Raw genomic sequence first — 22991 nt, 5'->3', positions numbered from 1 at the left:
AGTGTTTTTTATTTGTTTCGAACTGCCCGCCTGGTGGAAAACGTAAAGTCCCTAAAATTATTGAAAATTTGTGACAGTTGCAGGAAGAGGAGTGTTGTGTGTTTTGACATTCTCGCGTTTTTATTGTTGTTTATTTACGTAACAATGAAAGAATGAACGAGTGATTCATACCTCAAGTGCTTTTAATTACTTTAATTAATCGAATTAACAATAAAAATGTCACTGAGTGCCAGTGCTGAGAACCTAACAGTGGAAACCCAGGTGTGTCCCAACTTTTCCTTTTAAATTCCCCCCCAAATAGGGAAAGTAATTAGAATAATTTAAAGGACTATGACGGCTCCAGCAATATGTGCTTAGAACTGGCCTTGGAGGGCGAGCGACTGTGCAAGGCGGGCGACTGCAGGGCTGGAGTGGCTTTTTTCCAAGCCGCAATCCAGGCCGGAACTGACGACTTGCGGACGCTAAGCGCCATTTACAGCCAACTCGGAAACGCATATTTTTATCTAGGAGATTATGGCAAAGCCATGCAATATCACAAACATGATCTCACTTTGGCCAGGTATTGACTAACCACATTTAGAATTGGTCATATGGTGACTTGTTTAGGACAATGGGTGATAAACTGGGCGAAGCGAAATCCTCGGGCAACCTGGGCAATACTCTCAAAGTGATGGGGCGATTTGACGAAGCGGTGGTGTGCAGTAAACGGCATTTGGAGCTTTCAAGAGAATTGGGCGATAGATTAAGCGAAGGCCGAGCATTGTATAATTTAGGAAATGTCTTTCATGCCAAGGGAAAACATATTGGGAGGGTGGGGCACAAGGATCCGGGGGATTTTTCAGACGATGTCAAGGGCTGTCTCCAAGAAGCTGTCACTTATTATGAGTAAGTTGTTTATTTAATTGATAAAAAGAGTTCATTCATTGAAATTTATGTTTCACGGCGATAAGGAAGAGGTCAAGCTCGTTCATTCCGATTTCAATTTTTTTGTAATTTATTTCATTTATTTTAATTATCGACCGATAAAACTACAATTTTTTGTTGTAAGACATTTTAATGCAGAATTGTAACCTTAGTGCAATGCTACGTATTAAGAAAACTACATTCCAGGGTTTTATGACTTATGCAACATTCATTGATTAAATAAAAAATGGTGATTTTCGAAATTTTGAATAATTTTTTTTGATATCAATAAGTGCTGCCGCACAACGGTGGAGATCCCTAGAATCTCCAGATGATTTTTAATAACAACAAAATAAATTTTAAGACGATAGTAGCCCCAGATTTGCAGTGTTTCAGTTTTATTTTACAATGGGCTTTAGTGATATCTAAATACGAAAAGTACAAAGGGATAAGTAAAGATAGAAATAATGATGATGTCAATGGTGCAAATTGTTTTTTTTTTTATCAAAGAAGGTTCTAAATTCTAATTCACCGCTGAAATCTGTTGTTTTCATAACGTTATTGATATACAATGTGCGCCAGAACTCGCACCCCAGAGAAAAATGCTATGTAAGGTAAGATACCAGGAACATGGCAAAAATGTCAAACAAATTCTAATATTAAAAAAATTTCGAAGTTAGGCGAGTTTAAATTTTGAACTTTGACTTTATTTACTTGTGTAGGAAAAATAATTTTCCAAGTTTTTTTGCTACAGGCTATTAGAAGCGGAGACAAGGAAGCTGTACCCTAAATTGTAACTGTTTAATGTTATTTGTGGCTTTTATTGGCAAAATTTTTGTACCTTTACTAAATAATTTAAAAAAATCATATACAAGATCATCAATATCATTAAATAGATATAAAAAAGTCAAATATCAAAAAATAAATGTCAAAATTCTTTTAACATTTTTTCCATGTTTCTGATATCTATCTTATCTTACTTGAAATTTTTCTCTGTGGCGCGAATTTTAACAAAGCCTTATTTACAAATTTGTGATAAGTGATAACCGATAACGTGATAACCTTCATTTTTTTTAATACTGTAAAGTTTGTTTCATTTTATAGACAATTGTCAAAATGTTGTTATGTTGGTAAAGCTTACGCGTTAACCGCTAATAGTGAATTTCAAATTCACGATTGGCAGCTTTGCATATAACTGTCATTGTTACTTTTGTCATTCCATTGCGCCTGAATGAGTTTTTGGCTGAGATTGCAAATTAAAGGCTTGAATTACTTGTTTGCTTCGTATTTGAATCGTGTCTTTTATTTAAATTTCTATAAATAAAACTGACGTATGACAGTTCTTAACCATAACCTCGCTAAACTGTATACCGCTAGTCCATATATCGCAGTTTTAGGGTTGTACAGTATGGTTTTTCAGAAAATTTTGACATTTACAATTGTTTATTAAATGAAACAGACTTTACATATTCATTTATACACAATTTGGGGTTTATTTATTTATTTTTTCAAAATGTTTGATTTTATTTTCTACTGAGTTAATGATTTTAGTACTTTGATTCAATGTGAAGTTTTATTTGTCTTTATCACTGGTTATTGATGAATCAATATGAACAAAAAAATTTTGAATATTTGCCAAGTGGCGTTTTAATATTGGATTTTGAAAAACATTACACATTTTTTTGCGCAATTGAGCTCTATTTCATTGTTTACTACGTTTGTTTCCAAGACAGTAAGTTATGTTTACTCGTTGCTATCCCAAACTCGTCGGTAAGCATTTTGTTTATTGTTGCTAAGTCGGTAAGCATTCAAAAATGTTCTAGACTAGCAAAATGGTAAAATACTTTGCCGTTCTAGAACATTTTTTAGATATTTTATTCAAAAATCAATCGCGCAAAAAATGTCATAAGCATCACGAACGTTAAGGACTTACCGTTCTTGATGATGTATACTATAAAGTAATAGAACTTTGGATTTTTTTTTTTTCATTACCTCTGACAAGAATTACTAATTTCAATTTTTTTAATGAGCTTTCGGTACAAACTCATGTTTTCTTTATGACCGGCTTACTTAGAGGTTTGCACAACTATTTTTTTAAGATTTTATTTTGGAAATCTTTGAAAATATGCACATTTCATAAGAGCATATGCATTTATTGTGTCAAAATATGCAGATATGCTCTTTTATGCATTTTGCATACAATACAAGCTCAACTTATGATAAATCACATTATTCGGATTTGAAATTCTCGGACAACTCATTTTATATTCAACTGAAAAATAAACACTTAAGTATAAGATTTTATAGTAATTCTAATTTTAACAAATGCCTGAATCTAAGTAGAAATACCGGTCTGGCTGCTACTTATTTTTCATAGTTTTATGAATTGGCTAACGAAAAAATTTCCTATTTTTAAGTTTTTGTTGAATTAATTAAAGAAAAAAATACGTTTATTTTAGATTGGTCTGTAGGGAACTAAATACGTACTAGGAGGCGAAACGAGGTACAAAATCGCTCGATTTTCTGTACCCAAAAAAATATAGTACGCAAAGTAAAAATAAGGGCGCTTCCAGCGTTATACCGTCTCGGCTCCATGTCGTTTTAAGTTAATTTAAATTCAACCAGTTTACTAATTGCTTGGAAAAAATGCAGAAATGTTGAGCTTTACATTCTCAATAGGCTGTGAAAAATATTAAAAATTAAAATTTTTGCTCCTTTCATATTTTTCAAAATTCTGTGAATACGGTTGAAAATACAAAAAAGTGTTTAGAGAATTAATTTCCTGCAAAAAAGTCCGAAGACCATATCTCTGTCTTTAACCGTTCAGGTTTAAATTAATTTTCCGTTACTTTTTTTGTATCTTCAACTGTATTTGCAGCATTTTGAAACATATGCGAAACATGTGCAAATTGGTAAAATTGAATTTTTTTTAAATATAGTTTTCGATAAAATTTTTGCATTACCTTTATCTCTTATTATTGAGAATTTAATGCTATATCTGCCTGAATTTTTTGTTTGTGTTGTGCTCACCGTTATTTAAATACAGCCATTTTTTATTTGATTGCTCCTAAAACTTAGACGGGAAAAGAATCTGGCTACACTAACTAATCTTTCGCGTCGCGTCGCATCCTAATCTTTAAGTAGATTGAAGACAATATTTTCATAATTTTGTTATGAAACTCTTGCACCAAGAAGATCTTTAAAAAATTTTTAAATACTACATATAATCAACTGAAATTTCCCCTATTTTGAGTTATGATAGTCTTCGTTGCATGGGTCGATATGATAAGTAATTTTTTTAATGGGCTTTGGCGATAGGAAAAACCAGTTTTCCGCTTTCATTTTGTTGTTTTTCCCATTTTTTTGCACTTGTCGGAAACAACATTTGACGTTATCTTTTTAATTTCGTATTCGTAAACGCATATTTTGGTAATAAAATCTCGATATAAGCATACTACACGTATCAACAAATAATTCCCAGAAATACGTATTAATCAGTCGAGTTATTTATGGGGTGGCTTATTTTGATTATTTTAAGGGAAAACTTGACACTGATGCGCGAACTCGGCGATGTAGCGGCACAAGGAAGAGCTTGTGGTAATTTGGGCAACACGTTTTATCTATTGGGCGATTTCGCACAAGCCATACATTACCACGAAGAAAGACTATCGATAGCGAGACAATTCGGCGATAAAGCAGCCGAAAGAAGGGCACATAGTAATCTCGGAAATTCGCATATTTTTATGGGACAGTTTGAAGAAGCCGCTCACCATTACAAGTAAGTCAAAAGCGATGTTTTGGTTTAGTTTGAAAAAAATATGTTTTTAGACGAACTCTAGCTCTGGCTCAGGAATTAGGCGATCACGCGGTCGAAGCTCAGGCTTGTTACAGTTTGGGTAACACTTACACGCTATTGAGAGATTATGAAACTGCCATCGAATATCATTTGAGACATCTTTTAATCGCGCAAAATTTGGCCGATCGTATAGGAGAAGGTAGGGCCTGTTGGTCGTTGGGTAACGCGAACGCGTCGTTGGGAAATCACGAAAAGGCGCTGCAATTCGCGAAAAAGCATCTTGAAATTAGTAAAGAGGTAAGTTTAGTCCGGTCAAAATAGACATTTCAAATAACTAAAATTCCGACAGAGCTAAATTTTGGTGGAGATCTTGGGTACACCATTAGGAATAAAGTGTCAAAAGTCCCCATCCATTCCATGTGTGCTAAAAAAGTTATTTGGTGTCAAAGGGCAAAATTTGACGTTTTTTAGATTTTTTTTGAAAACGGTATGTTTTATCGAAAAAGTAGCCCAGACAAAAATTATAGATCTTGAAATTATCTACAAAAATGGTCTTTATCCTTTTTTTCACCATTCCTGAGATATCGCGATCCTAAAAGTTGAAGGAGTCACGTTCTACATGATAATCACATACAGAGTGCGCCAGAATTCACGCCCCAAAGGTAAATGCCATGTAGGGTAAGGTACCAGGAACATAGAAAAAATTAAAAAGAAATTCTATCTATAAAAATTGCAAAGTTATTAGAGTTTAAATTTTGCACTTTGACTCTTATTTATTTCTGTTGGAAAAATAATTTTCCAAGTTTTTTTGCTACAGGCTATTAGAAGCGGAAACAAGGAAGTTGTATCCTAAACTGAAACTCTGTTTAATGTTATTTGTGGCTTTTATTGGCATAAATTTTATACTTTTTTTACTAAATAATTGTAAAAAAACATATACAAAATCATCAGTATTATTAAATAGACATAAAAAAATGTCAAATGTCAAAAAACAAATGTCAAAATTTTTTGACAGATAGAATTTTTTAAACATTTTTTTATGTTCCTGGTATCTTATCTTACTTAAAATTTTTCTTCTACTTCATTAAACTTATAAATATCTCGATTCCATTAATTAAAAAGAATTTATTTGGTAATACATACAGGGTCATGCACTTCCTTGAAAGGGAGTAATTGGGTAGTCCCCAGAGTACTGAAAAAATGTTTAAAAATCCTATCTGTCAAAAAATTTTGACATTTATTTTTTGACATTTGACATTTTTTTATGTCTATTTAATAATACTGATGATTTTGAATATGTTTTTTTATAATTAGTTAGTAAAAGTACAAAAATTTTGTCAATAAAAGCCACAAATAACATTAAACAGAGTTACAGTTTAGGATACAGCTTCCTTGTTTCCGCTTCTAATAGCCTGTAGCAAAAAAACTTGGAAAATTATTTTTCCAACAGAAATAAATAGAGTCAAAGTGTAAATTTAAACTCTCATAACTTTGAAATTTGAATTTTTTTAATGTTTTCTATGTTATTGGTACCTTACCCTACATGGCATTTGTCTTTGGGGCGCGAGTTCTGGCACACTCTGTATGTGCATATAATGTAGAACCTTACTATTTCAACTTTTAGAATCGCGATATCTTAGGTATGGTGATTCTTAGAAAAAAAGTATAAAGACCATTTTTGCAGATAATTTTAAGATCTATAATTTTTGTCTGAGCTACTTTTTGATAAAACTTACCGTTTTCGAAAAAAAAAACTAAAAAACGTCAAATTTTGACTTTTGACCCCGAATAACTTTTTTAGCACACATGGGATCGATGGGGACTTTTGACACTTTATTTCTAATGGTGTACCCAAAGTCTCTACCAAAATTTAGCTCTGTCGGAATTTTCGTTATTTGACCACTATTTTTATGACTAATTTGACCGGACTAAGTTGATTTATTTCGAATGAGTATTTTTGTGACTTGTGTTGGGTTTAGTTGGGTGATCCGATGGGTGAAGCGACGGCGAAAATGAACATTGCTGATCTACGAAAAATCCTCAATTTGCCCGACAGTCCCGAATCGTGTGATAGTGATTCGCCGAAAGAGAACGACGTCACTCACCAGAGGATACAAAGGGTGAGACGTGAAAGCATGGAACAGCTTAGCCTGATTAAGGTAGTGGTTTGTTTGCTTTTGTTTTATTTCTGCGGTCGTTCTTTGACGTAAGTCAAATAGCTTTTTATTAAATATGTGTTTTTCTAAGTGTTTTGCGTAAATTAATGTTAATTGACTAACGTAAGAGCGGTTATTTTTATCCGTTGTTTGGCTTTTGTGTCGCTAATTGAGGCAAATGTGTGTTTATGTTTGGAAAGAAAATTAAAAAAAAAACACTGAAAAGGTAATGGATTAATCTATTTAATTAAAATTGAAAAATAGTTAAAAGAAAATATATTGAGTGACATTAGAAATGCACAAGTGTCAAATTATTTGTGTTTTTTGGTAGTGTTTTAACAACTTTTAAAATGTATTTGTTCTAATTGGGTCTCTGGAAGAATTTATCATAAAAAAAATCCTTACTAAACAGTGTGTCCCCGGATAGGTGAAACGACTCTTTTTAAAGATACAAAAATTTGATTTAAATTTTCATTTTTGGGGTTCAGCCCTGCTTGGTTAGAGATTAATTTCTAACATAATTTTAGTTTTCAAAATCAAGTATGCTTTGGAAATTAAAAAATATATATATTTTCCTGTAAAGTGCTTTTTACGTGGCAAATACGAACAAAGAGTTAAAGTTGTTTAGAATCAATATTTAGGCTTCTATACCAAATTTCAAAATAATCGACCAACTATGATTTTTAGTTTTTGTTCGAAAACAATATTATTAACAGAAACGTCAAAAATTTATTTAAAGTCGCGGCCAATTCATAGTGGCCACTTCCCTGTGTAAATTTTTGTAAAAATTGAGTTAGATAAATCCGACTGTAAACATCCAATTGTTTTTTTAGGGATGTATCTATCGAAATTGGCAATTCTGAAAAGTCGGGTTAGAAATTAAATGGTCAGTATGAATTGACCGTGTCTTTAGTACTAATAATCTAAATGTATTTTTTTATTCGTAATGAAGGAACTGTTAAAAATAAAAATATATATAAAAAAATATTTCAATTTCAGTAATATTAAAATATTATGTTTTAAAGAAACATTTCTATAGTACCATGCTGAACAAAAAAGTGGGAGATCAAATTTTGACACTTTCTGAAAATTTAATGTAAAACAGCACTTAGCCTCACTTTCAATTTAATGTCACTGATGTATAGGTGATGTGCCTGTAGTTTTGACGTTTTGTAGTCAAATTTGACTCCAGAACGAGAGGTTATTAGCTATAAGTGCTGTTTTACAATAGAATGCTGTCGCATGGCATGATACAATTACGGACACGGAATTTTGGACATTAAATTTGTCAATTTAAAAAAAATGTAAGCCACGCTTTGTTGTCATTATGATTGACGTTTGAAATTAAAATTTGAAAGTTGTAGTTGAAATTTTATTTTTGTTGTCGATTTTCCGTTACAATATTTTACATTCAACGTTTATTTAAATAGCTCAATAACTTATTTCAATTTATTGTCATTTTTTCTCTATATCTCAGGATAAAATTGCAAAAATCAAAAGTGAGGTTAGTTGCGCATAAAGTTTTACATTTTTATGTCAATCAAATGACAAATCGTCCAAAATTCCGTGCCCGAAACTGTACCATAACAATTTTGCTGTTAAACAAAAATTATTCGAATATTAGTTTTAATTGTTTCCTTCTTTAAATTAATGTTATAATATATGTCGCAAGTACAGTGATGGACAGTGAATTTCGTCCACCCAATTTCTGTGAATTCACAAAAATTCACTGTAGTCTGTGCTTTATTGTCATGATAACTGACATTCAATTACGTATTGTCAAATTTAATCAAATTCGAACATACCAGCAGTAAGTGCGTTTAATAAAATAAAAAGTATCTCTCTGGTACAAGAAGGTATGCCTCAAAGACGGGCCTCTATACTTTTGGGCATACCCAAGGACTACCATTTCAAAGGACAAAGGTAAAAAGTAGCAAGAAGCATCGAGCATTCTGTCAACATGACAAACGTTAATCAAAATTCTAAAATAAGGTTAAAAAAACCTAAAGAATAATTTACACTTTTAATCTGTCAGGGAAATTGGGTGGACGAAATTCACTGTCCATCACTGTATGAAAAAAAAATATTGCGGATTTGTTGGATATCACAACAGGATTAAATTTGAAATGTGTATTAATTAAAAAAATTAAAAAATTAAAATAAAAAGTAATTGAGAAAACAATGAATAAATAGTATGTGACTTTGTAACGCAAGAAATATTAATTATATTTGTCAGTTTCTAAGGGTGTTCTTGCATTTATGATCAGATTTATTATACACTGTACTAAAATACAACTTTTTGTATTTCTAGTCTTGTGCAACAAAGTGCTAAAATTTACGTTTTATGTATTCGAAAAAATTCCTCTGTTACTAGGGAAATTATAGTTGTTTGCATGTAAATTGATTGCTTTTTTGTTGTTGCATGCACTATCCGATTTCATAATTTCCTAACATTTTGTCATTGAAAAATCTGGCAAATTTCCAAGCTTCGTTCATAAACACTGACAAAATAAACCCAGATCTGTTGCGCTCTGCAAAATAGATCAATTAGAACCGGTCTGTGTTTGCATCGTCCAACAAAAATTTATAAATTAAATAACACTTGACGTCAGAACAAGTTTTATCACTAAACAACACGTCGTCGGTAAATAACAAACAATCCTTTTCCAGTTGACTCCCGACGGAAAACAACGTCCCGGCTTCACACTTCCCCCCATGAAGGCGCCATCACCAACCAAAAACGAGGACGACGACTCCTTCTTCGATTTGTTATCCCGCTTCCAGTCAAAACGCATGGACGACCAACGCTGCTCTCTGACGATAGACAACAAGGAAAACACCAATGTGGTGAATCTCCCACGTAATGAGGGCCCCGACGACCTCATCGACATGATTGCTGGGATGCAGAGCAAGAGGATGGACGAGCAGAGAGTGGCGTTGCCACATCTTCCCGGATTGCAGTCGTCGTCGTTGCAGAAGTTGGCCGAGTCGAGGAATAACAGCGTTCCCGATGACAATTTCCTGGACCAGTTGGTGCGGTGTCAAGGATCAAGGTTGGAGGATCAGAGGTCGCCGCTCCCGGTGCCGGCGGTTGATGTGGAGGCGGATCCACCGCCGGCGAGGAAAAGCGGAGCGACGGTGCCCGACGAGGATTTTATCTCGTTGATCATGAGGTTTCAGTCGGGGAGGATGGATGATCAGAGGGCGGCGGTGCCGAGGGTGGAACACAGGTAAAAAATATTCAGTATTCAATTGAAACAAAAATCACTATCTAATCAAGTGTTTTTTTTAACGGAAATGTCAAATAGTCTTAATGTTGGCAGATTCATTCCTGGTAATTTTAATGAAGGAATTTGGCAGTCCCGGTTTTTGATTTAATTTGAAACCAAAGCAAAGAAAATTTGGAGACGAAAACACAAAAACGGGGACAAATTTGGTACCGCTAAGGTACTAGATGCTATCATAGACATAGATACAATTGCGGACACGAAATTTTGGACGATTTGTTATTCGACTGATATATGTGTAAAACGGGATTTAGGGTTTTTGTAATTTTTATCCTGACAGAGGATAAGAAATCAAAATAATTTGAAGGTCCAAAAGGGGGCAAGTGCAAAAATTACGTATAGTAAACCAATGCTGGCCATCTTGTACCATTTTTCATGTAAAATGTGCCTATACTGGGTGCGCCAGAACTCGCGCCCCAGAGAAAATTTTTAAGTAAGGTAAGATACCAGGAACATGAAAAAAATGTTTAAAAAATTCTATCTGTCAAAAAATTTTGACATTTACTTTTTGACATATGACAATTTTTTATGTCTATTTAATGATACTGATGATTTTGTATATGTTTTTTTACAATTATTTAATAAAGGTAAACAATTTTGCCAATGAAAGCCACAAATAACATTGAACAGAGTTACAATTTAGGATACAGCTTCCTTGTTTCCTCTTTTAATAGCCTATAGCAAAAAAACTTGGAAAATTATTTTTCCAACAGAAATAAATAGAGTCAAAGTGCAAACTTTAAACCCTCATAACTTCGAAATTTTTATAGATAATTTTTTTTTTACATTTTTTCCATGTTCCTGGTATCTTACCTTATATGGCATTTATCTCTGGGGCGCGAGCTCTGGCGCACCCTGTATATTCATACACGTACAGAAGGCGACACTCACCTAGCAAATATAAGTTTTCGTTATTGCATACAACGCCACATGGTGTCAAGTCCATGTTAGCCATGTCCAAAAGGGGCCAAGTCCGTATAAATAAGACGTGGTGTAATCTAGTGTCCCACCTAAAGTAACGGAAGAGGTTTCAGCGCAGCTGACATTATTATATTCATTTTGTGTTTAGTATTGTACAATAAAATAAAAATATTAATGGAACCTGAAAATAATTGTAATGGAGTCCTTTTGATGTTGTGGAAGTTGATCTACCAATTTTTTGAATACCAGCTTAGATTATGCAAAGAAATGCCCGTTTAGTTTCCGCCCGATTCGGTAACTAGAAATTCGCCAGGATCATTCCAGACTGCTATATTATAGAGAGTCCTATAATGGAACATGGGACTCAGCAATAGTGAAGGAAAACAAATGTAAGGGACCTCTTTTACTACCAAATGAATTTGTGCTGCCTTCATATTCCTACTCTGGTACAATAATATAGTATATTAAAGAACAAGTTTTATAAGGGTTGATTCGGCGCACGAATCCCAAGTTAGAAAACCAGCCGTAGGCGAGTTTTCTATGGGATGAGTGCGCCAATGCCATTATAAAACGAGCATTTTATGCTATTTTTTCTAATTTGCGCCCCTTTTTTTCTTATTTTAATTAGAAAAATATTTTTTTTGTCGCCTAGAGAATTTTGTGTTAGTTGGTATCGGTTGGTAACACTCGGCGCCCACCTGTTTTTTTGAGTCATTTCTGCCGTCTGTCATTAAAAATAAAGTTTACAAATTATTAGTTATTAGTGTTACAACATAATAATAATAAATAAAATATGAGAAACAGAATTTAGTTTGCACTCCGCCCGAAATTCCCGAAATTGCCGAAGCAACCACGCAAAATTTGTTACCTGACAAGTCAAAAGCGGCATCCAAAAACTAAATATCCCTAAATTCATTAAAGCACAGTGTGCTTTTACAGAGCCATAAACGACTTCTACGAGAGACGTTAATAAACGTATTATAAACGCAAATTAGAAAAAATAAGATTTGCTATGTGTAAAAAAGTGGAACAAAGTTTTAGGCATTAAGCACTCAAAATCACTCACTGAACAATCCTTTATCTACACATGTATGGCCCCTGCGCAAGAATATAATTTATTATTGATATTTATTATTATTATTATTATTAAGTATGGTGACACAACTATCTACAATAATTGGAAGGTATACATTTTTTATATTGTTACTGCAATAAAAATACTTACTTGACTTTCAGTGTGTTTCTATCAATATTATTAGGACTGAATTCTGTCTTTAGACACCTTCGATTATAACGCAACCAAGCACACATTTCTAGATATTTCTATTAAGAAATAGATATTTCTAGATAAGCTGCTACCAATTTGTCCACCAAAATTTTGAATTGGTGATTTCCGTTTAAAAAAATATTCCATACGTGTGATTTTTAGAGATTCTTTGTTGCAGAATGGCCAATGGCAACGTCCCACATGCAACAAATGGTATTAGTAATAATTTTAAAAGCAATTCTTCTGGCAAGAAGAAGAAGTAATACGAATAAATTAGAGTAAGTAAATTTGAAAAACCCCATATCTGAATTTTTATTTCGATTGACTGCCATTGGAGCATGTACGATAAAGAGACCTAAAGTAAAGTGTATGCTTTTTTATATTTTTATATGTTTAGTAAATAATATTGTTGTATCTATACTTTCTCTTAATTTTAATATATTCGAATTTTTATTCGTTATGTAATGGATTATCCAATGCGTAAACTTAATCTACTTTTGGTAAAATTTAATCAACGCTTCATTCTTTATATTTTGCTCATTTAGGACTAACAAACCCTGACCAAAACATGCTCTACTCTGTTATGAAATAGTTAAAGTTCCAGTGTAATGTGACTCATGGATCTTGTTATTTGAAATTTGTTGCCACACTTGTAATATTGCGCCTAAAATGTGAGCTCATATTTACCTAAAGTATTAAACGTGCAAAGTGCCAAAAGGATGTGACTGTGGCAACAGATTTTCTGCATGTCCCATCTCGAAATTTCTCTCTGTCCAGCTGAATGCTTTACACATTGAATAATGTGAAAACAATTTAGACAAATGTTTGCCAAAGATGTTTCAAATATCCACACGTTTATTAATAGACTGTTGAATTTCTTCCTCTTTTTATGAAAGATTTATATGAGAAAATTCATGTGTTACAAACTGAAAGTGTATTGTTATTTAAATGGTACAAAGTAGGAAAATAAATTTTATCAGCGGAATTTTAGTTTTATTTGACCCGACTCAAGAACTGTTTGTACCACAAGTAAGACGTAGCGGCACTTAAACTATACCAAGTGAGAATATACGATAAGTGTTCGTTACGTAAAGAGACTCGAGTTTGGCCCCCGATGGGGCCCTCAGGTGTGTCGAAGTCAGTGGTAGCCTCTAGAAGAACAGGAAGGGCTCCTGTGACTTTAGCCATTTGGTTCAAATCGCGATAGAACCATTGGTTACTGTCTTCCTGGTTTTTGGGAATGAATGTGGGGCGGTTTTCCTGGAGGCGGACTACACCAACAACGTCAACGACCCCTTTAACCTGGCCTTTATCCCTACTTGCAGGGTTTTTGCATTTTGCAGGCACCCAACCCCGACTTATCAAGATTATTTCATTCCTATCAACTAATTTGAACGGTGTGATAACTAAATAGCCTTGATTTTGCTTCGTCGTCGATGACATAAGTTGACTTTTAGTCGCTGCATCGCCCTTTAAAATTAGGGTCCTTGGACCTAAATATAATTCCTTGTCGTGTAAAAATTCACCACGGACATGGACTGGCCGATATTCCATATTTTCCAATTCTTTTAAACTACAAAAAATCATTACAATTGGTTGAGGCAATATTTTTTACAAACTCTGTAGGTAATTGCACAGGATCTGCATCAGTCAAGTTATGTAATTTCGCAATCAAATCCTCTTTCCATTTCTTCCGTTGAACTTGCCACGTCCCTAGAGCGAAAGTTGAGGCCGGAACGACCTAAAAAATGGTCAAATTTAGTTAAAAATTGATAAAAACCAGCATCCTGACCAAGAGGAACCAACCCAAAGGACCAATTTGTTTGCTCTGACTCTTGGGCGTGAAAAATTTCGAATGAGTATTTGAGTACGAAACTTTGGTCAAATACACACAACAGCGTTTATTAAATAAGTTTAATAAATTTATATTTCGGGCAGAGAACATTTTTTGTTAGGTTATGTTTACACAGCTGACTATTTTAACAACCAACAGGAGTACCAATATTTTTCTTCTTAATTATTTTATTTTCAAATTTTACTTTAGTAAAATAGAATATTATTTATGAGAATCTCGTTGTGTTATTATTGTTAGTTATTTGCATTTTAAAGGTTTTTTTGTTAAAAAAAATTTTTTTGAGTGAATGAGATTAGCCAACATTTGACCAAAAGTTACTAGTATTTAAAATTGTTGATATCAAGAATGGAAGTATTGTATTGTAATAGGCGAAAAATGAGTGTTTTTTTCACAATTTGTGTTTAAACTCTCACTTTGTATTTTTAATAATTGGTGCAAGTTGTATGGTGTAGTCAATTTTATTAAAATTGTGAAATTTTGGTGTTTTAACCTCAAAATGGATGAATATTCAACAAATAATGACCAAACTGTGGATTATGAACGGGCTTTATCACCCATTCTAAGCGGACAAATCTCTCGCAAACACTTAAAAGTCAAACAAAAGGCTCGGGTTAAATTGACCAACCGGTTTTCAGAGAAGTCTCCAAAAGCCTCCTCTGACACAAGTAGCAACATTTTAACTTCAAGTCAGACTGAAAACTTTTTAAAAAGTAAAAGAGAAGACTGGAATTCTAATCAAAATGAGTCTCCTAACGTACAAGATTTTGATTCTAAAAACCCAAAATTACCGACAGAAAAATTGCCCAAAGTGTCTGATGAAACAGCCAAAAAGTTATTTGGCGATATTTTAAATCCTGTAAGTCTTAAGTGTGAAAATATGCAACCTAACAAGCAATCGTTTTTCAATAAACTTGAAGCAAGTAAGTTTCTCAAATCAAAGGAAAATATTGCTGGTAAAAGAACTCATATGGGGGCTGGAGGTTTCAAAGCGTCTGATGAAGCGTTGAGAAGGTCCAAAACGTTGTTTGACGACATCTTAAATCCTGGGGGTTTTAAATGTGACAACGTGCAACCTAACCGTTCGTTTTTCAATAAACCTCTTAAATTAGAGGAAAACACCGGTTTTGTGGGTTTTAAAACGGCTTCAGGGAAAAGTACGATAATTTCTGAGAATGCGGTCAAGCAAGCTAGGAATAAATTCAGTGAAAAATTAAATTCTGAAACACTTGATGAAAAAATTGACTTGTTGTGTACTCAGGAAACGAATGAATTATTTACCAACCTTACCATTTTAGAAAATAAGTTGTTTAAAAAAACTGAAAATCAATTAAATGAGGAGTTCAAAGGCTTTAGTAGAGATCTGATTGAAGAAAATTTGAGACAAGTTACTGAATTTTCTTCGATTGTGACCGAATTTGAAGGAGGGAAGAAGAAACTACAAAATCAGCATTTGGGGGGTTTTAGGACATGTTCTGGGAAGCAAAATCAACTAACTGAAGCCTCGTTACAAGCCGCCAAACATCGATTAGGAAACGATATTCCAAATTTAAAGTTTAGTAAAGTTGCTAAAGCGGAAAATGATTTTCGGGGATTCACAGATGTCGGTAAAGACGAGTCTAGAACCTCAAATTTTACCAAATGTGGGGGCTTCCAAACAGCCACTGAAACCTCGTCGAATTTAGCAAAAGACAAGCTAAAAAAAGCACAACAAATTTTCAAAGGTTTGGACGACTCTTTTAGTTTTTCCAAAAGTAGCAAGAATACAATTTTTGGTGACTTTAATGGTGGTTGCAAGAGGAAATATTCGGATGTGGCAACTGCGAAAACGGGGGTCGAAAAATCTAGCCATATTTTTAATGGAGAAAAGCCCACTTTTTCCCCAATTAGAAATAACGCAAGGATTTACAACTCAACCCCATTGAAAAATACCACTGTGACGTGTATCGAGTCGGATATAACACCAATAAAACGCATCAAATGTGAAGCAACTGTAACACAAAATTTGCAAAACGATCGATTCATAATTCAGGAGTGTTCTGAAGGAGATGTTAACACTTGGGCCCAAAACTTGGAAAACGAACGAAAAAAACTCGAAGCGAAATTGAAAATGATTGGTGAGAAACAGCAAGTTTTAAATTTACAGAAAGAAATTTTAGAGGATGAACCAAAGACCCAAAAGTGAGTTAATGTGTTTCCGTTTTTAGTTTAAATCATTTGTTTTTATTAGGAGACAACCTGGGGTTTTATTTAATAGAAAACAATGCAACGAACGAGTTTTCTTGAGACAAGGGTTACAAATAGATTCATTTCGAGTTTCAAGTGCGATTAATTCGGAAAATTCGCTGAGTGTTCATTTGAAGTAAATTGTGTGGTGGAAAATTTGTTGAAATTATTTTTTTTATTTTTAGGGAAAATTTACCGTTCATTAATACGTCAGATGGTGCTTGTGTTGTTCCAAATTTTGATAATCTTGTTGGTTTGAGTGAGATTGAAGTGGCGTTTAAGACAATGCCGGGTGTCGAAATGGGATTACTTCCAAATGGTTGGATTAAAAATCACTTCAGATGGATTGTTTGGAAGTTGGCGAGCTATGAAAATTTTAATTTCGATTGTTTATCAGTCGAGAATATTATCCAACAATTGAAATATCGGTTAGTTCAATTGAGTCAATTTTTTGAACTTTGTTTTAATTTTTTTTAGGTACGATCGAGAAATTGATCGAGCGGAACGTCCAGCACTTCGAAAAATCTTCGAAACAGACGACACGCCACAAAAACGCATGGTTTTATGTGTAGCGAATATCTTCAACGTATTTTTGACTCATTTAAACGATTTTCATTTCTAAAACAAGTATTTCAGTTAGGTTCAAATAAATTTGAACTGGAATTAACCGACGGTTGGTACAGCATTCGAACCTCCATTGACGCACCTTTGTGCCAACAAATTGTAAATAAGAAAATTCAAATTGGTACCAAATTGGTGATTTCCGGGGCCGAATTGGTAGATTGCGACGGGTGCCACCCGCTAGAGGTAAAATACATTTTAGAAAATAAATGTATGCAACACGGGCATAAACCCTGTGTTAAATTGCTTACAATAGACATCCAACTTGTTTGGTTGCTAGGGACAGTTGTCATTGGTGCCAACAGAATTTGTCGTTACCACTATTAAAAAACAGATATTACAGTTTTTTTAAATATAACAAAAATACAGTCTAAATTATTATGAAATGTTACATTGTAATAACTAATAACACAGGGCGACAAAAAAAAGTCATGTCGTGACAACTTGACTAATTTTATATCATTTTGTTCGTTTCAGTGAGACAAATCAAATGCACTAAAAAAAAATAAAAAAGTGCACACACTTTAAACTAAATAATTTTTTTTCTAATTTCAATGAATTTAAAATACTTTAACTTTAAAAAATCATTACTCAATAACTATTAGGCCGATTTCCTTCAAATAAAGACCATTCTAAAGGGATGTCCATGCCTTTTAGAATGATATAAAATTTGAAATTGAATATTGGCAAACTTTTTTTCGAACAGTGTTCAATGAAGTTCGAAGTAATCTAAGAAAAACCCTTCGAGTAATTTTTTTTCTTCGTCACCATCGTGTAGAGCATCTTTTTATTGGTAAGAATCCAAATTTTTAAAATAATATACCGAGTAGTTTTTCAAATATGATTTTTTGAAGTTAAGGTTTGCTATTCAGGTATTGCGCCATATAGGAGAAATGCATGTTAATCTTACTTAAACTTGCATTTTTATAAAAGTATTTGTTTTAAGACTCTTCTTTTGATTAAAAATGGTCAATTGCACCTTCTTTCTTCTAATTAGAATAAACAACTGCTTCTTGACTTAAAACAAACAAAGAGTACCTGCGTACTAATTAAAGCTAATAAAGAGTTTTTTTGTTCTAAAAATGATCACTGAGCAAAAAGGATCTAGAAGTTTAAAGCAGTAGCTTTAAATATAAGAACAAATCTTTTTCAAATTAAATCACTTTCCATTCAGATTCCAACTTGTTCACTTTGTTCTAGCGTTTTGAACTTTTTTTGAAAATGTTCTCAGCAAATGCTTTTTCATCACTTTCTACTAACGTTGAATGCAATAAGTCAGTTGCTTCGTGTGCAACTGTTATCACAACAACTACTACATACAAGCTAACTGAAGCTAATCGTAGAATAAACCAACAAAATAAATCAAGTGACTTATTGCATTTAACATCACTCGAAAGTGATGAGAAAGCATTTGCTAAGATCATTTTCAAGAACTGTTCAGAAAGCTAGAACAAAGTGAACAGTTTGCCCTTATATTTAAGGCTCATTTCTTAAACTTCTAGATCCTCTTTGCTCAATGATCAGTGGTCATTTTTACAACACAAAAACTCTTTATTTGCTTTAATTAATACGCAGGTACTCTTTGTTTGTTTTAAGTAAAGAAAGAGTTTTTTGTTCGTTCTTATTGGAACAAAGAAGGTGCAATTGACCATTTTTAAGCAAAAGAAGAGTCTTAAAACAAATACTTTTATAAAAATGCAATTTTAAGTAAGATTAACATGCATTTCTCCTATATGGCCCAATACCTGAACAGCAAACCTTAACTTCAAAAAATGATATCTTAAAAACTACTCGGTATATTCTTATGAAAATTTACTAATAAAGAGATGCTCTACACGATGGTAATGATGAAAAAAAAAATTACTCGTTGGGTTTTTAGATTATTTCGATTTACTTCGAACTTCTTCGAACACTGTTCGAAGAAAAGTTTGCCAATATTCAATTTCAAATTTCATATCATCCTAAAGGGCAAAGCCATCCCTTTAGAATGGTCTTTATTTGAAGGAAATCGGCCTAATAGTTATTGAGTAATGATTTTTTTAAAGTTAAAGTATTTTAAATTCATTTAAATTAGAAAAAGATTATTTTGTTCAAAGTGACTTTTTGAATTTTTTTTTAGTGCATTTGTCAAGATGTCAGACATGACTTTTTTTTGTCGCCTTGTGTAATCATAAGTAGTTTCACAGAAAATTAATATTATACAAGCATCTCTAAAAAAAAAGAAAACAAATTTCTTTTTCGCAAAAAAACTAAAATTGTTTATTTTTGATGTTTTTTAATAATTTTTTTGGATTTACTTAAAACCAGGAAGGGTACGAAAAAAGACCAGATAATATTTGGCAAATTTTGAATGTTGAATTTTGATTGAAAAATATAATTTTTGGTCGAGGGGCCGTTAACTTGAAAAAAATAGGTTCAATTAATTGCAATTCCAAAAAAAATCCACCAAAATTTTAGTAATTCCAAAAAAAAATTCACGGAAATTTCAGTAATTTCAATAATATATCGTATTTTCATTGTTTTTGGATTAATTCTTAAAATTCTAAACTAATTCTTAAACTTAATTTCCGCAATTCTAACTTAATTTGTGTAATTCTAAATTAATTCCGAGAGTTATAAGAAATTCAACCTAATTTTTACAAGAATTCCAGAAAAAATCTAGTAATTCACAAATAATTATAGTAATTTTATCAAAATTACAGTAATTCTAATAGTCTACTGTGATTCCATTATTTTCAGATAAATTTCTATAATTTCAAATTAATTTCTGTAATCCACTTTAATTTCCGCAATTCCAATTTAATTTTCGTAATTTTAAAATAATTTCTTTAATTCCAAATTAATTTCGATAGTTCTAAGAAATTCAATGCAATTTTAAAAGATACGTACTTTCTCCGATAATTCTTAAAAAAATTACAGTTGTTCCAGAAAAATTTCAGTAATTTACAAATAATTCCAGTAATTTCTAAAAATCCAAAGATAATTGTAATAATTCCATATTTGGAATTATTAAAATTATGTTTGGATTTTTTAATCCAAGCAATTTCGATTATATTCTAAAAATTCCTCCATCTAATTTCAGAGTTAACGGTCCGTCGTTTGGTTCTCTTTGGTTACAATTATTATTTTCTTTAATTTATTATTATTTATGCACAGGCTTCTCATGTAGTTCGTTTGAAAATCCATTGCAATTCGACGAGGAGGGCCCGCTGGTACGCCAAACTCGGTTACCAGAAGTGTCCAGAACCGTACTTGCTAAAATTAGCCTCGATTTGCCCAAATGGGGGCCCCATCGGCTGTATCAAAGTTTATATCGCACGAGTGTACCCTTTGAAATACCTCGAAAAGCATAATACACATTCTGGTGCTTTGATTCGACCTAAAAACGACATTATTTAATTGGTTTTGAGTTTTAGTTTGGCGAAATCAGAGAGCCGAAGATATAAGAGCCCAAGAATGGGAGAATTACAATCGTCAAATTTTGGAAAACGTGCAAGAAACGATACAGAGAGATTACAAAAAGAATCATAATTTAAAAAAAGCAAAAAATATCAGTGTGAATTATGCCGAAATTAGGAATATTGATTGTCCGGAAACGTTATTTAATATTTGTAGTAATTGTAATGATCCTGAGCGCTTACAGGTTATTTGTTTAATTTGTCTTTAAAAAAAAATATTGTTTTATTCAAGGAAGTGTTATCGGAGTCGCAAAAAATGTCTATTATGGATTACCAGCAACGAATTTTGTTGTTACAACAACAGGAAATGTCGCGAGAAATTGAAGACAGTTTTAAGAAGCTTCAAACGGTCAAAAGAAACATTACTGCGGTGTTAACACTATTGGTCATGGATGCTCTCGATCCTGACAAAGACAAATGTTACGTTTTACAAATTTGGAACCCATCAATAACTTATCTACAAATTTTAAAAGAGTCATCAGTTTGTCACATTTACAATGTTATGTTAAAGTAAGGTCGTAGAAATAGTTGTGTATGTAAGACTCATTTTTATGTTGAAGAAATAATGGGAATTTGTCGGCTACAAGTTGGACCAAATTCAAACCAGATTCCGAAAAATTGACAAATTTTGAAAGATACAACCGAACTGTCACTCCAATACCTAACATAACTACAAAGCCGCAATTTAACGAGTTTGATACAGTCGGTATCGTTGTACAGATAACTGTAAATAATCTTCATCAAATCTTGTGGTTGGCTGACACTTCTACAAGTTTGTTATTTATTAAAATTTTCGATAGTCCGAAAAACTGTCTACTCTTAGACAAGCTCAAAGTGGGACAGATTGTCGCGATCGAGAATTTAATTTTTTATGAAAAGACACTTGATTGTGCTCAAGCTGTAGCTAACAATTTGACGGTCATCTCATCTTCACCCAAACACAAGCATTTGCAAAACGGTATTGATTTAATTAATGAACAAATCTCCCAAGTAAGTTGATTATTAAAATGGCTTTAATTTTGAAATTATGTTTTACAGAATTTGGACAATTTTTTGCAAGAGTGCAACCAGAAAGTGGCTTTATATACTGATAAAAATAACATTACCAAAAACTACAAAAATACATCAAAATCTCTCGTTACAAGTTCGTTGCTGACATCTGATATATTTGATGATGGTTTGGATGGTTTGGATTTCGATGAATTGCCATAAAATTTGTTTTTTGTTCATATTTTTATAGTCTAATTGTTACTGCAGATTGTTGATGTTAAGTTAAGAATAAATTGTTTTGTTGGTTCGTGGCTGTGGTTCGCCAATAGCACTTTTTTATCAGGTTGGTAGCAATGTCAATGATTTCTTCAGCCACTAAGTGATTGGTTTTGAAAATTTTGTGTTTCAGTGTTATTATTTTTTATTAGTATGAGGAACAAAGGATTGAATGGTTTTCTGTAACTAGATTTTTATAAAAAAAAAAATATTTTACGTATGTATTTATCTTATCTTATCTTATCTTACGTATGTGTTTATCTTAAACTGATATTTGCCATTATGCGTAATCTGTAAATGAATTCTCAAATTTTTTCGAATTTGCCACCAAAAATTCTGGAAATTGGTAAGTTTATTGAACGTAATTTACTCCCAACGGCATTGTCAGTGTTACCAACATTAACAATTTAAAGTACATTAGGTTATTAACGCACCTAAACCAGTTTGTTAACGTTGTTAAAGACGCAAAAGAGCAAAAAATCTTTCAAATCTGAACTTGATACAAAATTTCCAGCTCGCTAATTATTTATTTTACGAGGTATAATGACATTTTAAATAAAATAAAATGATATTTTTTATTTGAAAGTCACTTGGGACTTTTAACGTGCTTTTAGTGTAGCCAGGTATGATGAAATTTCATTATATCTGGTGATTTTTATACTAGAGTTTAAAAATCCTACGAACATTAAATTATCTGATGATTTTTTAGAAATGTAATTACAATTACAGCAAAAAATTAGTAAATTTAGAATTATTATTTTTTAACTGAGTATTCGGTAACACGTTTAATAAAATTAACTTTTTTACGCAATCGTCAAAGAACAAAATTCGTTTTTTTAATTAAAAACTATTGCATTTTTGAGCATTTTACACGTTTTTTTCAACTAGAATAAGTTCAATTATTTTGCCAAACTTTCTCAAAAAATTACCAAATTAGTTAAGCATTTGGTTAAAACTATTTAGTTTGATTTGTTTTTTTTTATGAGGTACTATACTCAACATCAGAGTCAAAAAATCGCTGAATTGAATGGAAAATAAATACATTATTTTAGCCTTTCTCGAAAAATTTACCAAATTGTTTAAGAAATTGTGCATTTTTATAGTGATTAACGTTTTTTTTTAAAAAGAATACAGTTTTTCGTAAAATTTTGCTAAAAAAACTTTAACAAATTAGCTTGAAGTTGGTATTGTTTAAGCTTGTTTTGCTCGACTTAGATCTTTTTGAACCATTTATTTAT

At 32.4% G+C, this 22991-nt stretch overlaps 3 protein-coding genes across 7 annotated transcripts; 2 read left to right on the top strand and 1 right to left on the bottom strand.

Annotated features, from left to right (window-relative positions):
* Nucleotides 1–59: 59 nt before the first annotated feature.
* Nucleotides 60–13315, top strand: LOC123014995 (G-protein-signaling modulator 2). 3 transcript variants are annotated; one of them, XM_044414385.1, is made up of 8 exons: nucleotides 60–261; nucleotides 327–559; nucleotides 607–885; nucleotides 4442–4681; nucleotides 4732–4996; nucleotides 6679–6858; nucleotides 9526–10085; nucleotides 12509–13315. In XM_044414385.1, exons 1-8 carry the CDS (start codon nucleotides 217–219, stop codon nucleotides 12591–12593), a joined length of 1887 nt encoding a protein of 628 aa, XP_044270320.1. In that variant the 5' UTR covers nucleotides 60–216; the 3' UTR covers nucleotides 12594–13315. The 3 variants fall into 3 exon arrangements, with proteins under 3 accessions (XP_044270320.1, XP_044270321.1, XP_044270319.1); XM_044414386.1 differs by having other exon boundaries at nucleotides 315–559; nucleotides 6679–6819; XM_044414384.1 differs by having other exon boundaries at nucleotides 315–559.
* On the bottom strand, nucleotides 13248–14441 carry LOC123014997 (surfeit locus protein 1). Its single transcript, XM_044414388.1, has 3 exons — nucleotides 14123–14441; nucleotides 13950–14071; nucleotides 13248–13903 (listed from the first exon to the last, which is right to left on the bottom strand). Exons 1-3 carry the CDS (start codon nucleotides 14273–14275, stop codon nucleotides 13324–13326), a joined length of 855 nt encoding a protein of 284 aa, XP_044270323.1. The 5' UTR covers nucleotides 14276–14441; the 3' UTR covers nucleotides 13248–13323.
* LOC123014993 (breast cancer type 2 susceptibility protein homolog) lies at nucleotides 14396–21784 on the top strand. 3 transcript variants are annotated; one of them, XM_044414377.1, is made up of 11 exons: nucleotides 14396–16363; nucleotides 16413–16544; nucleotides 16594–16836; nucleotides 16886–16994; nucleotides 17045–17215; nucleotides 20186–20393; nucleotides 20446–20672; nucleotides 20720–20997; nucleotides 21048–21477; nucleotides 21526–21673; nucleotides 21728–21784. In XM_044414377.1, the coding sequence occupies exons 1-11, from the start codon at nucleotides 14682–14684 to the stop codon at nucleotides 21730–21732; spliced, it is 3633 nt and encodes a 1210-aa protein (XP_044270312.1). In that variant the 5' UTR covers nucleotides 14396–14681; the 3' UTR covers nucleotides 21733–21784. The 3 variants fall into 3 exon arrangements, with proteins under 3 accessions (XP_044270312.1, XP_044270311.1, XP_044270313.1); XM_044414378.1 differs by having other exon boundaries at nucleotides 14934–15041; nucleotides 15103–16363; nucleotides 21526–21784; XM_044414376.1 differs by having other exon boundaries at nucleotides 21526–21784.
* The last annotated feature ends 1207 nt before the right edge of the window (nucleotides 21785–22991 follow it).

This window comes from Tribolium madens, unplaced genomic scaffold (genome assembly GCF_015345945.1).
Source record: "Tribolium madens isolate multiple individuals breed KSU strain unplaced genomic scaffold, Tmad_KSU_1.1 Scaffold_97;HRSCAF=244;Tcas5.2_LG3a, whole genome shotgun sequence".
Classification (NCBI taxonomy): Eukaryota; Metazoa; Arthropoda; class Insecta; order Coleoptera; family Tenebrionidae; genus Tribolium; species Tribolium madens.
This window is presented reverse-complemented; position numbering and strand designations above follow the sequence as displayed.

Excerpts from the sequence above, each read along its gene's own strand:
- LOC123014995 (XM_044414384.1), top strand. The coding sequence starts at position 217 with ATGTCACTGAGTGCCAGTGCTGAGAACCTAACAGTGGAAACCCAG. Across the intron at positions 262-314 it reads ACCTAACAGTGGAAACCCAG|AATAATTTAAAGGACTATGA; the intron begins GTGTGTCCCAAC and ends GAAAGTAATTAG. Across the intron at positions 6,859-9,525 it reads AACAGCTTAGCCTGATTAAG|TTGACTCCCGACGGAAAACA; the intron begins GTAGTGGTTTGT and ends ATCCTTTTCCAG.
- LOC123014993 (XM_044414376.1), top strand. The coding sequence starts at position 14,682 with ATGGATGAATATTCAACAAATAATGACCAAACTGTGGATTATGAACGG. Across the intron at positions 20,394-20,445 it reads AAAGCATAATACACATTCTG|TTTGGCGAAATCAGAGAGCC; the intron begins GTGCTTTGATTC and ends TTTGAGTTTTAG. Across the intron at positions 20,998-21,047 it reads ATTTACAATGTTATGTTAAA|AAATAATGGGAATTTGTCGG; the intron begins GTAAGGTCGTAG and ends TTTATGTTGAAG.
- LOC123014997 (XM_044414388.1), bottom strand. The coding sequence starts at position 14,275 with ATGTTCTCTGCCCGAAATATAAATTTATTAAACTTATTTAATAAACGC. Across the intron at positions 14,072-14,122 it reads CTTTGGGTTGGTTCCTCTTG|GTCGTTCCGGCCTCAACTTT; the intron begins GTCAGGATGCTG and ends ACCATTTTTTAG. Across the intron at positions 13,904-13,949 it reads CCTGTGCAATTACCTACAGA|TTTAAAAGAATTGGAAAATA; the intron begins GTTTGTAAAAAA and ends GATTTTTTGTAG.